This window comes from Pan paniscus, chromosome 2, assembly GCF_029289425.2.
Source record: "Pan paniscus chromosome 2, NHGRI_mPanPan1-v2.0_pri, whole genome shotgun sequence".
Taxonomy (NCBI): domain Eukaryota; kingdom Metazoa; phylum Chordata; class Mammalia; order Primates; family Hominidae; genus Pan; species Pan paniscus.
The window spans coordinates 3,998,367-4,012,322 of NC_085926.1; the positions used below are offsets into that span (position 1 = coordinate 3,998,367).

A 13,956-nucleotide genomic window follows, 5' to 3' on the forward strand; every position below is an offset into this window, starting at 1 on the left:
GTTTGGTGAAGGTCCACTTTCTGGTTCACAGATGGCAACTTCTTGCTGTGTCCTCACATGGCAAAAGGGGCAAGAGAGTTCTCTGGGGCCTCTTTTACAAGGGCAGTAATCCTATTTCTGAGGGACCTGCCCTTCATGACCTAACTACTTTCCCCACCTTCCAATACCACCACATTGAGGATTAGGATTCGATGTATGAATCTGGGGGTTACACAAACATTCAGACCATAGCAGGCTACCTTAAAAACCACAAACCGGTGGCTTAAACAATAGAAATTTATTTTTTCATACTTTTGCTAGTTGAAAGTCCAAGATGAAGGTGTCATCAGGGTTAGTATATAGCAAGGCCTCTCTTCCTGGCTTGCAGGTCACTGCCTTCTTGTTGAATGCTCACATGACTTTTTCTCTGTGCACTCACAGAGAAAGAATGAAATGAGCTCTCTGGTGTCTCTTCCTCTTTGTATAAGGTATCGGATTATGGCCCCACCCTTCTAAGCTCATTAAACCTTAATTATCTCCTTAAAGGTCCTAACTCCAAATACTATCACCTTGGGGTTAAGGCTTCAAAATATGAATTTGATGAGAGACACAATTCAGTCCATAACAGACAGACTGATGGATGGATGTGAATGGATGGACAGATGGATGGATGCATGGATGGATGGATGGATACATGGATGGATGCATGGATGGATGCATGGATGGGAGGGAGGAAGGGAGAGAGGGAAGAAGAGACGGAAGGAAGGAGGGAAGGAAGAAGAGAGGGAAGGACGGAGGGAAGGAGGGAGAGGAGGAGGGAGGGAGGGATATGATTAACTCACGAAGGAGGTAGGACTACGATCAGACTTAAATCTGCTGGAAGCAAACCATTGCCTGTAAGGTAAAAAATTGAGAAGTGTTAGAAAAGCCTCACACTGCTCCAACATGCTGCACATAAACACACATGAGCCACAGTGCCTAAAATTTCATATTAACCAAAGATTCAACAAACATTTATCAAGGAAGAACTTTGTGTCTGGCACTGATCTAGTGTTACAGAGCGTGTTAACTGAATTCCTCACTGAAGACATTTATATTCTAACATGGATGAAAAAAATCTATGTATAAGAAAGTTGTTCTTAACCTGAATTACACAAAGGATCACTTGTGGGACTTTAGAAAAACACATATTCCACAATCGTATCTTCTGAATCTAAATAGCCTGAGGTAGGCCCTGGGCATCGAGATATATATATGATCTCTCCAGGGGATTCTGAAGCACAGCAATATGAAAATCCAGTCCAGACTACTGAGATAAGCATTGGCCTTTTCTTCTAAACACTAATGACTCTAGAAGATAATATGTGAAGAACCTACTACCGCAGTGTAAATAAACTCACTAGATGGCTAGCAATAAATGATCCAGAACAATATGAGACTACTGGGCAAGAGAAGGCATGATTGATTTAAGATAATGTACACGAAACTTGGTAGCAGACATGAAATCCCTTTGTAAACATAAAAGATTATTACTCCTCAGTAGGTCACCATTTTACAAGGCAGATCATTTCATTTTAAGAGCTTCCAAATACTGAGCCAACACATGGGTTTTTTTTGTAACTTTCTTCCAATGTGTCTAGGTCTATAGTTTTCAGTGCATGCCTTCTCCCGAAGTCTTCAGGGTGAGACTCCACAATGCCTTAGGTCTAGGACCACAGCCCTCTGAAGTTCCTGAGCAAGTCTGGACCAAGGCTGATCAAGATCACTAGGCTTAGCACCAGAAGTATTCGAGAGTCTGGAATTAATTTTGCGGCCATTACCGCGGGCTTCAGTGGGTTATAAGCCCAGGGCAACTGCATATCTGTTACACTGCAGTGTTCCCTTTAATTCCACCTGCTGCCAGCCCTGAGTCTAATCCATTCAACTGACTTCTGTCTGGCGTTCCTGTTCTCCACTAGAGCTCTCACAGGAACCCTAGCCTGTTTGGTTGAGCTCTGATACTCTGGCCAGCCATTGCCACCTGCACACTTCAGGGCTGATTTCCATTCCCTATACATCTAGTCAGTGGCTGGGTGACATTTCTTTACTATTGACATGCCCAAGCTGCTATATGGACTCCTGCCTTAGATCATTGATTCTCAGATGGGATGGGTTCTGCCCCCAGTAGAATGTTTCAGAAACTCTTGATGATATATTTGGTTGTCATAACAGTAACATCTGCCTCCTTCTACAGCATCACCCCATGTTTACTGGCATTTAGAGTGTGGGGGCCAGAGAAAAAAGACATCCCACAATGAATGCACTGCGTAATCCACCCAAGGATTAGTTGTACTGTGTTCTCGAACACTCACACAGATGAAAAACCTCTCTGTTAGTATCTGAGACTAGAAGCTAACTGTTTCACACATAATCTCAAAGTACTTTTTGCAGCAAGTTTTAATATGCAACTAATTTTCCAGGACAGTCTCTAGCCTGTAAATCATGGGGAGGAAACTTTACCAAAAATTGTTCACCACCCTGAAAATCACTTCACCAACACTACAATGACATTCTTGCTACTTGAGTGACAAGTACAAAGCTCCTGTAACGGTCTGCATTTGCAGTTTCCATTCTTCATGTAGCTACAAGCATCTGACTACTTTATTATGTCTTTTAGTGTAACCAAGCTCAAGCCCTTAGGTATTAACTACATATTATGTTACTTTTAATTATTTTACACTTTTAAACCTTTATATAAAAATTAGGGCATTATATTAATTTATTTTCTATGTGAAATTAAGTATGTAGAGATATTATATTACCTACAAATTATATTATCTGTGAGAGTAAGAAGGGCACTACAAAATGTCTGTTGGGAAGAGGGGATATTAGGTCTGATAGGTTTAAGCTCAGTATTAGTATTTATTGAGAATAAAGTGAATATTCTCAATAAACCCTGTAGACACCAGCCATATCCTTTCATGGCTTGGCCCTTACAGCTGCATCAGTTCCTGCACTTCAGCTCCCAACAAGGCATCCTCCAGGCCAAGGATGTCTCAGGATGCCTTGCAGTCAAATCTATCCATTGGCAGATGCCATCCTACAATTCAAAAATAAAACCTAAAAATTATTTGTGTAATTCATTTGAATTAAAAGCATGACTCTTAGCAATAACAGCATAAAGAGATTGGCTATTACTTTTAAAACCTATATTTCAATAATGCTTTCACATATATTGATTTCATTTGATATTCACAACAACACGATGAGATGACAGAGAAGACTGTGCATTTCTTTTTTTTTTAATTATAATTTAAGTTCTGGGATACATGTGCAGAACGTGCAGGTTTGTTACATAGGTACACACGTGCCATGGTGGTTTGCTGCACCCATCAACCCATCATTTACATTAGGTATTTCTGCTAATGCTATCCCTCCCCTAGCCCCCAACCCCCGACAGGCCCCAGTGTGTAATGTTCCCTTCCCTGTATCCATGTGTTCTCATAGTTCAGCTCCCAGTTACAAGTGAGAACATGTGGTGTTTGGTTTTCTGTTCCCGTGTTAGTTTGCTGTGAATGATGGTTTCCAGCTTCATCCATGTCCCTGCAAAGGACATGAACTCATCCTTTTTCATGGCTGCATAGTATTCCATGGTGTATATATATGCCACATTTTCTTTATCCAGTCTATCACTGATGGGCATTTGGGTTGGTTCCAAGTCTTTGCTATTGTGAATAGTGCTGCAGTAAACATACATGTGCATGTGTCTTTATAGCAGAATGATTTATAAGCCTTTGGGTATACACCCAGTAATGGGATTCCTGGGTCAAATGGTAATTCTGGTTCTAGATCCTTGAGGAATCGCCACATTGTCTTCCACAATGGTTGAACTAATTGAAACTCCCACCAACAGTGTAAAAGTGCTCCTATTTCTTTACATCCTCTCCAGTATCTGTTGTTTCCTGACTTTTTAATGATCACCATTGTAACTGGCATGAGATGGTATCTCATTATGGTTTTGATTTGCATTTCTCTAATGACCAGTGATGATGAGCTTTTTTTCATATATTTGTTGGACACATAAATGTCTTCTTTTGAGAAGTGTCTGTTCATATCCTTCACCCACTTTTTGATGGGGTTGTTTATTTCTTGTAAATTTCTTTAAGTTCCTTGTAGATTCTGGATATTAGCCCTTTGTCAGATGGGTAGATTTCTTCTACCATTCTGTAGGTTGCCTGTTCACTCTGATGATAGTTTATTTTGCTGTGTAGAAGCTCTTTAGTTTAATTAGATCCCATTTATCAATTTTGGCTTTTGTTGCCATTGCTTTTGGTGTTTTAGTCATGAAGTCTTTGGGAATGCCTATGTCCTGAATGGTATTGCCTAGGTTTTCTTCTAGAGATTTTATGGTTTTATGTGTTACATTTAAGTCTTTAATCCATCTTGAGCTAATTTTTGTATAAGGTGTAAGGAAGAGATCCAGTTTCAGTTTTCTGCATATGGCTAACCAGTTTTCCCAGCACCATTTATTAAATAGGGATTCCTTTCCCCATTGCTTGTTTTTGTCAGGTTTGTCAAAGATCAGATGGTTGTAGATGTGTGGTGTTATTTCTGAGGCCTCTGTTCTGTTCCATCAGCCTATAAATCTGTTTTGGTATCAGTACCATGCTGTTTTGGTTGCTGTAGTCTTGTAGTATAGTTTGAAGCCAGAAAGCATGATGCCTACAGCTTTGTTCCTTTTGCTTAGGATTGTTTTGGCTATAGGAGCTCTGTTTTGGTTCCATGTGAAATTTAAAGTAGTTTTTTATAATTCTGTGAGTAAAGTCAATGGTAGCTTGATAGGGATAGCATTGAATCTATAAATTACTTTGGGCAATATGGCCATTTTCACAATATTGATTCTTCCTATCCATGAGCATGGAATGTTTTTCCATTTGTTTGTATCCTCTCTTATTTCCTTGAGCAGTGGTTTGTAGTTCTCCTTGAAGAGATCCTTCACATCCCTTGTAAGTTGTATTCCTAGGTATTTTATTCTCTTTGTAGCAATTGTAAATGGGAGTTCACTCATGATTTGGCTTCCTTTTTGTCTATTATTTGTGTATAGGAATGCTTGTGATTTTGCACATGATTTTGCATCTTGAGACTTTGCTGAAGTTGCTTATCAGCTTAAGGAGATTTGAGGCCGAGATGATGGGGTTTTCTAAATACACAATCATGTCATCTGCAAACAGAGGCAATTTGACTTCCTCTCTTCCTATATGAATACCCTTTCTTTCTCTTGCCTGATTGCTCTGGCCAGAACTTCCAATACTATGTTGAATAGGAGTGGTGAGAGAGGGCATCCTTGTCTCATGCTGGTTTTCAAAGGGAATGCTTCCAGCTTTTGCCCATTCAGTGTGATATTGGCTTTGGGTTTTTCATAAATAGCTTTTATTACTTTGAGATATGTTCCATCAATACCTTTAACATCACACTGTCAATATTAGACAGATCAATGAGACAGAAAATTAACAAGGATATTCAGGACTTAAACTCTGTTCAGGACCAAGCAGACCTTATAGACATCTACAGAACTCTCCACCCCAAATCAACAGAATATACATTCTTCTCAGCACCATTTTGCACTTATTCTAAAATTGACCTCATAATTGGAAGTAAAACACTCCTCAGCAAATGCAAAAGAACGGAATTCATAACAAACAGTCTCTCAGACCACAATGCAATCAAATTAGAACTCAGGATTAAGAAACTCACTCAAAACCACACAACTACATGGAAACTGAACAACCTGCTCCTGAATGACTACTGGATAAATAACAAAATTAAAGTAGAAATAAATAAGTTATTTGAAACCAATGAGAACAAAGACACAACATACCAGAATCTCTGGGACACAGCTAAAGCAGTGTTTAGAGGGAAATTTATAGCACTAAATGCCCACAGGAGAAAGCAGGGAAGATCTAAAATCGACACCCTAACATCACAATTAAAAGAACTACAGAAGCAAGGGCAAACAAATTCAAAAGCTAGCAGAAGACAAGAAATAACTAACATCAGAGTAGAACTGAAGGAGATAGAGATACACACACACACAAAAAAACCTTCAAAAAATCAATGAATCCAGGAGCTGGCTTTTTGAAAAGATTAACAAAATAGATAGACGGCTAGCCAGACTAATAAAGAAGAAAAGAGAGAAGAATTGAATAGACACAATAAAAAATGATAAAGGGGATATCACCACTGATCCCACAGAAATGCAAACTACCATCAGAGAATACTATTAACACCTCTACACAAATAAACTAGAAAATCTAGAAGAAATGGATAAATTCCTGGACACATACACCCTCCCAATACTAAACCAGGAAGAAGTCAAATCCCTGAATAGAACAATAACAAGTTCTGAAATTGAGGCAGTAATTAATAGCCTACCAACCAAAAAAAGCCTGACCAGACAGATTCACAGCCAGATTCTACTAGAGGTACAAAGAGGAGCTGGTACCATTCCTTCTGAAACTATTCCAAAGAATAGAGTAAGAGGGACTCCTCCTTAACTCATTTTATGAGGTCAGCATCATCCTGATACCAAAACCTAGCAGAGACAAAACAAAAAAAGAGAATTTTAGGCCAATATCCCTGATGAACGTTGATGTGAAAATACTCAATAAAATGCTGGCAAACCGAATCCAGCAGCACATCAAAAAGCTTCTCCACCACAGTCAAGTCGGCTTCATCCCTGGGATGCAATCCATCACATAAACAGAATCAATGACAAAAACCACATCTCAATAGATATAGAAAAGGCCTTCAATAAAATTCAACACCACTTCATGCTAAAAACTCTCAATTGTGTATTTCTGTATCTGTTTTAATAAAGAATCTTGAGGCTCTGAGATTCTGATCAGCTCAGTCACAGAGCTAGCAAGAGAGCTGGGATTAGAGTCTACACCTTCGGAAGCCAAAAGCTGTGATATTTTCACCTACATCACACTGCCTCTAAAGTGAGACAAGTAACAACAGGAGGAAAAGAACAACAGAAAGAACAAAATTAAAAGGATCAGTATGAAATGCTGAAACATGTAAATACTAACAGGGTAATGGTAATTTCTGAAAGCCTAAAGAGGAAAATTCCACACCACAATCCAAGAGATCTGATTAAACAGGCTATTTTGTCATGTGAACATACTCTTCTATGGCAACCCACCACAGCTCACATCTTTGCACCCATTGTATAGAATGCCTGTGAGCACACACAAATGGCTCGCAAAGACGACACTTAAAAATAGCTGTGCTGCCCTCTACTGTTGAAAAAAGAGCAAGCATGAAAACGGCAATCAGATTTGCTACTTAAGTTGTGTGTCTAAGCTGATAAGTGAACAGCAGCAGAGTGCTACAAACACCATTTCATTATTATCAGTCAGTGGTTCAGTAGTAACTTTAGCATTGAAATAAATATTTTGACATCAATGAGATCAAACAGTTTATTTGGCTTAATAAAGACAATATCATAATTGTTTATTGTTGGTGCTATCCTTGTTAGTTGGATTGTATGCTTAAAACTAGCTGAATAGACATGAATATTCAGTACTTAAAGCTTGTTTTCAGATTCTTGTAATGTCAGGGCTAAATAAAACTTAAAGGTCACATAGAGGTAAATGGATGTTTTACATATGACAACTCTGATCCATAGGCAGAAGCTGCCTGGAGAAATGTGAAAATAAGGATTTTGAGACTCTATTCAAGCTCAGTGACAAAGAAGATTATAATTGATTAGTAATGTCTTCCAAGTAAGAGAAAGTGAGATAATGCTATACGTGCAACATCCATCTGTCTGTGGGCTAAATTAGACTGCCATCCCTAGGCTCGTCTGATCACTTTACAGATAGGGAAATCAAGGCCCACTGAGACGAAATTGCTTGTTAAAGATCTCATTGCTGCTGGAAATTAGCCTGGGTCAATCCTATTACTGGGTATATACCCAGAGGGATATAAAGCACTCTACCATATAGACACATGCACACAAATGTTCGTTGTGGCACTGTTCACAATAGCAAAGACATGGAATGAATCTAAATGCCCATCAATGACAGATTGGATAAAGAAATTGTGGTACATATACACCATGGAATACTATACAGCCATAAAAAATGAAATCTTGTCTTTTGCAGGAACATGGATGGAGCTGGAGGCTATTATCCTCAGCAAATGAATGCAGGAACAAAAAACCAAATACTGCATGTTCTCACTTATAAGTGGGAGCTAAATGATAAGAACTTATGAACACAAAGAAGGAAACATCAGACACTGGGGTCTAGTTGAGTGGGAAAGGTGGGAGGAGGGAGAGGAGCAGAAAAGATAATTATTGGGTACTGGGTTTAATTCCTGGGTGATGAAATAATCTGTATAATAAACCCCCATGACATGAGTTTACCTATGTAACAAACCTTCACATGTACCCCGAACCTAAGATGAAAGTTTAAAAAAAAAATACCTGTAATGTGAAAACCCTTTACTAGTGGGATTAGTATTCTTTGGGCAATTATCACCGCTGTAGAAGTGGCTGTTAATAGCATTTTCCACTTGCTCTGTGTGGGCACTGTACTGTATTCTTTACCAACTATTATCTTATTTAATTATCAAAGGCTCCTTTGGCGTTGGATATTATTACCCTTGTTTTTTTTGTTTTGTCTTTTTTTTTTTCTAAAAAAATAAAGAAATTAGGCTGGATCAAGAATTCAAGCATCCTGTATTCTGGAACATTCTTCTTGCCATTAGATATAAGTTTCTTAGCTAGACCTCCAGGAATGGAGGACAAGACATTTCAGCCCAAACTTTATAAAGTAACAAGTGATGTTCATTCTCAATACAGCTTTAAGATAATTCTTTACTGTCACCAAGGCACATATTTTCTTCTTTACATAGACCAAAAGCCTTTGTGAAAGATAGGGAACAGGCAAAGCCTTTTCATCTTACAATTGATCTTTTTGATGATTTGTTCATAAAGAAATAGAATTTCCCATTGTGGAGTCATTTCCATGGTTACCTATTGATTTCCTATAGGAAGCATGCTGTTTACACGGCCATCAGGTCTTTATTGTGGAGGGTAAATCACCCTCTGAGTTTTCACTTTATCTGCAACCTGAGGCATGTAAAAATGAGCTCTGCAAAATTACCAGAACAAGATAAATAAATGATTCATGTGAATTGGTTTTGCATGAATAAGTGATTAATCCTCTCTTTCAACTTTGCTATGAGAGAATGCAGAATTAATGTAATTCTATGCAAACAGAATCCACTTTTCTGAATTCTGACCTAATTGTAGGTATTTGTGAGGCAAAATACATGAAAAATTTCCTGTAGTTTTTAAAAAACTAATGATACTGCTACTGAAAATCAGGAACCAAACTTCTCTTTCTAAACCTTAACTGCAGATGCACACGGATGAGATTGTGATTTACCCTAAAAGTTCCTTCAAAGCATCTTGTAATTTGGCATTCCAAAGGTATATGACCTTAGTGTTCCAAAATAGGTCTTAGAATTGCTCACCAAATAGCCTAGTCTTTAAACCAGAGTCCATGTGGCAGCCTTAGCAGCCTGAATTAATTAGGCTCTTGGAAGAAACACACCTAGGACTCTGGAGTTTTCACATAATGAGAAATCAGTAGACCATTCAATAAATCAGTAGAACACTCAAAAGCCCATGAAAACATCCACAAAAATAAAATCCCTTTAATTGGGGACATAAAATAACAATTCTATTCTATGAAGATGTGTCTCAGCGTTACGCTAGAAGTTTAGGTCTGTTTCTCCAAGAGTATTTCACCTGTAGTCAGGAACTTTAAACATAAACCCAGACCAACCAAGTGATTCTATAAAAGTCACAAAATAAGAATACTAGGAAGAGGAGATAATCTTGGACTGGAAGATAAGCAAAGAAGGCTTCTTGGTTTGTGCAAAATTGCGGCTTTTGCCATTATTTTCAATGGCAAAATAAATTTTGGCAAAAATTTTTTTAGGAGACTTGCAGAAGCAGTGAGATTTGAATAGATAGAAATAGAAAATTATAGTAGCTAACCAGTTAGCGAGCATTTACCATAGGACAGATGCTCTGCCAAACCCTTTATACTCTATCTTATCTTCATAACTATCCAATGAGGTGAGTAAGTTATTATTCTCTTTTTTATAGGTTAGATCGATGAGATTAGGCCAGGCGTGGTGGCTCACACCTGTAATCCCAGCATTTTGGGAGGCCGAGATGGGCGGATCTCCTGAGGTTGGGAATTCGAGACCAGCCTGACCAACATGGAGAAACCCCATCTCTACTAAAAATACAAAATTAGCCTGGCATGGTGGCGCATGCCTGTAATCCCAGCTACTTGGGAGGATGAGGCAGGAGAGTTGCTTGAACCCATAAGGCAAGGATTACGATGAGCTGAGATCACACCATTGTACTCCAGCCTGCACAACAAGAGCAAAACTTTGTCACAAAAAAAAAAAAAGGCTGAGGTGTTAAACAACTAGTGTAACAGGGCTAGTTCCAATGATTCCAATACACACTGGCTCCTAAGTCTACAATCATAACTAAACCATTTCAGTCAGAGAGAAATAGGGACTATAGTGGCAAGGAAGCAAATCACATAGCAAGAGGGTGACAGAGGTTAAATCACTACATCAACAGAGAGTGGTGTAGTAAAGGGAGGAAGGGCTGGGAAAACCGCATGAGGGTGGATTACAGAGAGCTCTGGATGCCATTCTTGGTAGGATAAAATGTGAGAACTGAACCCCAACTGAGAAGGTGCCAATTAATTCAGGTGGCACTGACCTGTGAGGCTGAGGAGGTCTTAATCACCAGAACACAAAATGCTTATTATCCAACCTTTTAATTAGCAAAGAAACTACCCCGTCTGGAAAAGTTTTCAGCAAAGAACTAAGATTTGATCATGCTGTTAAAGAAAAAAAAAAAGAAAAGAAAAAAACAATCCTCTGATCTCTCCCAGGCAACAAATCTTGTATTTCAGATGTATGTTTTCATATCTTCCAGGTCCCCATTGGAGAGAAAATGAGGGAAAGGAGGACCAGATGGGACTAAAAGCAGAAGGCACCTGATGAAAGAGGAAAAGCAAGGCTGGGGGAAGGGTGTTTACAGAAGGACTGGGAGAACAAAAGCAAAGAATCTGAAATGTAAGGTTATCTCCTCTGCTCAACTACACACACAAAGTTGTTCTATTTACTGCTTTGCAATATTGAGTGACTCTATCAAGTATTGGTGGCGATCGGTGCCTAGGAATAATCACATGGATCTCTCAATAGAAAGGTCACTTTACAGAATCAAATCACTAATAAGGGCCTGGGGCATGTATATCACCACGTAGGTGTGAAAATGCAGGACAGGGTCAGGCTATGCCAACATCTTTGTACATGTGAAAAATGAAACCCAAGAAGGTCAACAGAAGGGGCATTGGCCTGGGAATCAGAAAGGTAGTCCTTTCCCTGAAAGAGGATAAATGTATTTTCCCAAGGTAACAAGATAAGTAGTAGAGTGCCTACATTTTGTTTCTTGCCTCTTAGGAGAGCATGCTTTCTTCCGTTCCCATGAACTTCAGAATGAGCCACATCTTTACTCAAAGCCTCCTCTGCTACTTATATGTGTGACCTTAGGTAAGTTATTATCCTCTTTACCATACAGATAAATAAAACAAGTTCTTTGCTTTCAAACAGCTAAAGTAAATCAGGCACAGGTAGGTAGGCAAGGTCCAACAGGAGGAGTTGGTGATAAGTGACTCAACTTTGTTCCCAGCACCAGGCTCATATTATAATTATCACTAAGAGAGTAGAATTTATCACTTCAGTAGAGGAAAGGCTCCCCATGCTTTTCCATAGCTTCCAAAGTTGGTTTGATGATTATGGGGGAAGAGAAGGAAATTGGGACAACACCTTCGGTACTAGACAGTATTTATCAGTCACTCAGAGCTGTCCACCGTGCTTACAGCTTGGTGGATATTATTTCATTCAATCCCCCAATAATCCTTTAGATTATTATTTCAATTGTACACATGAGAAAATTGAACTTCAGAAAAATTAAGGGACTTGCCCAAATGCCACTAGATTTAGCACCAGGCTCCAAGCTAATAGCAAACTAGAGAGCTCTTATGAGAACAACCATATTACTGCAGCTTTCCCAGTGTAGCTGTCATGACCAACTCAGGGCTCTCCAGTCCAAACAAGGAGGTCGTGCTAATCCATTCATACATCTTAACTCCCAGAAATCATTTCCATTTCCCATGGAGCAAAATTTTGGAAAGCAGATTCAACAAATTTTGCAAGGTACTGGGGGCAATGTAGCTATTATACAGAAATAAAAGACAACTTTCCTGTCCTCCAAGAACTTATAGTTTGGCATGAAAGTGGTAAGTAAACAGACAGCAGCAAGTTAGACATCTTCTTCAGGGATTATATTTGAGCAGTGCAGATGTACAAAGAAAGGGGAAGAAAGTGAACAGGGAGGGAGACATTGAGGAAAAGCTGTGGTGGGAGGGAGGGAAGAAGGAAGGAAGGAGCGAGGAAGGGAGGGTAAGGGAGGGAGGGAGGAGGCAGGCTTTGTATGTCAGGGACTGTGTTAGTTATATTGCCTTATCTCTTAATTCTTCCAACACCTGGTTGTCGATATCATTACTCCCATCATATCCCTCCTCCTAACCTTCATCACCCTTAGAATGACCTAGTCTTGCATGATATGGTTCCTGCCTTCCTCTGTGGCATACATCCTACCACACTGACCCCTTTACTATGTCTTGAACATATCAGTCTCTCTTTAACCTCAGGGCACTTGCTGTTCTCTCCAGCTCAAATGTCCCCCAACTCCCTCCAGATGTCCATATGGCCTGCTTCTCTCTCTCTTCCTTCTACTCAAATGTTGCTTCCACAGAAAGGCTCTCCTTGATCCCCCTAATAACCCACCTCTCAGCTCCACTCTCATCTCCTTACTCTGGTTTATTTTTCTTCAAGGCACTTACCGTTACCAATCTTTCTTTATTTGTATTTGTTGGTTGCTTGTCTCCCCATTCCTCCACTAGAATGTAAACATTTACTCTCTCTCAGGATAGTAGGCAGTGACTGTTTATTTTTATTTATCCCCAGAGAAGTCTAAGCAGTGCCTGACATATAGTAAGTGCTCAAGAGAAATTTTATGAATGAGCTAATGAATCTGCCTTTGCAAGATATGGAAACTGGGGTTCAGACAAGTTACGCATCTTGGCCATGTCACACAAATGGACCTACCAACTTCATGACATTGTTATGCTCACTCCTGCCTCAGGCTTTGGGCCTTGAAAATCTCTCCTCCTGCAGGTCTTCTGATGGATCTTCACAGAGCTGGCTCCTTCCCATAGCTTCAGAAGAGCCTTCTGGGGTCACCTCCTTTAAAATTGCCCCTTCCACTCCCATTACCCTATTTAACATTCTCCATGACACTTACTACTCTCTGAAATTACCTTATTTTCTTCTCTCCCCTATTAGAATGTAAGTACTAGAGAAATCAGACCAATGAGACTATTTCTTTCTCAATCACGGCCTGCCTAGAGCAGCACAAACAATACAAAAACAAACCAAAAAATGAATAAGCGTGTGTATGTAGGTCTCTTAGTACCATGCTTGGCCCATAACAAGTGCTTACTAGCTACTAGTTACTAATTTTTTAGTAGTAGAGATTTAATAGGCAAAGATCATAGGAAAAGAAACTCAAAACAAGGGAATAGTGTGAATTAAAGACTAGCTTTTCTTAAACTATGTTGCCAAGATAGTTTTACCCACAAGTCTGTGTCCTGGGCAAAAATAGTGGAAATTGGCTTCAGTGCAATCACAAGACTTCTGGAGGAGTCTTTCACTCCGTATGGATCAAAAATGGTGTGTTTCACCCAAGAGCATGGCTTTGGACATCTTCTTGTACAATTCACATATTTGTCAGTCATATAAACATTTCAATTTCAAGAATAGCATCTA

At 39.3% G+C, this 13,956-nt stretch overlaps 2 protein-coding genes across 10 annotated transcripts in view; one reads left to right on the plus strand and one right to left on the minus strand.

Annotated features, from left to right (window-relative positions):
• Positions 1-13,956, minus strand: part of SUMF1 (sulfatase modifying factor 1) — a 696,570-nt gene that overhangs the window by 214,089 nt on the left and 468,525 nt on the right. The window contains exon 10 of one of the 4 annotated variants that reach the window (XM_063602092.1): positions 292-873. The exons of the other annotated variants lie outside the window; for them this stretch is intronic. Within the exon in view, the coding sequence (XP_063458162.1) occupies positions 818-873 (56 nt within the window). The 3' untranslated portion in view covers positions 292-817. Of the gene's footprint in view, positions 1-291; positions 874-13,956 lie in introns of those variants that run through there. 4 annotated transcript variants of the gene reach the window in all.
• LRRN1 (leucine rich repeat neuronal 1) overlaps positions 1-13,956 on the plus strand; it is a 257,800-nt gene that overhangs the window by 191,941 nt on the left and 51,903 nt on the right. For 3 of the 6 annotated variants that reach the window (XR_004670427.3, XR_010111378.1, XR_010111379.1), the window contains exons 2-3: positions 11,000-11,139; positions 11,527-11,616. The gene's annotated coding sequence lies outside the window, so the exon portion shown is untranslated. The remainder of the gene's footprint in view (positions 1-10,999; positions 11,140-11,526; positions 11,617-13,956) is intronic. The other 3 variants (XR_010111377.1, XR_010111380.1, XR_010111381.1) reach the window with 1 other exon arrangement.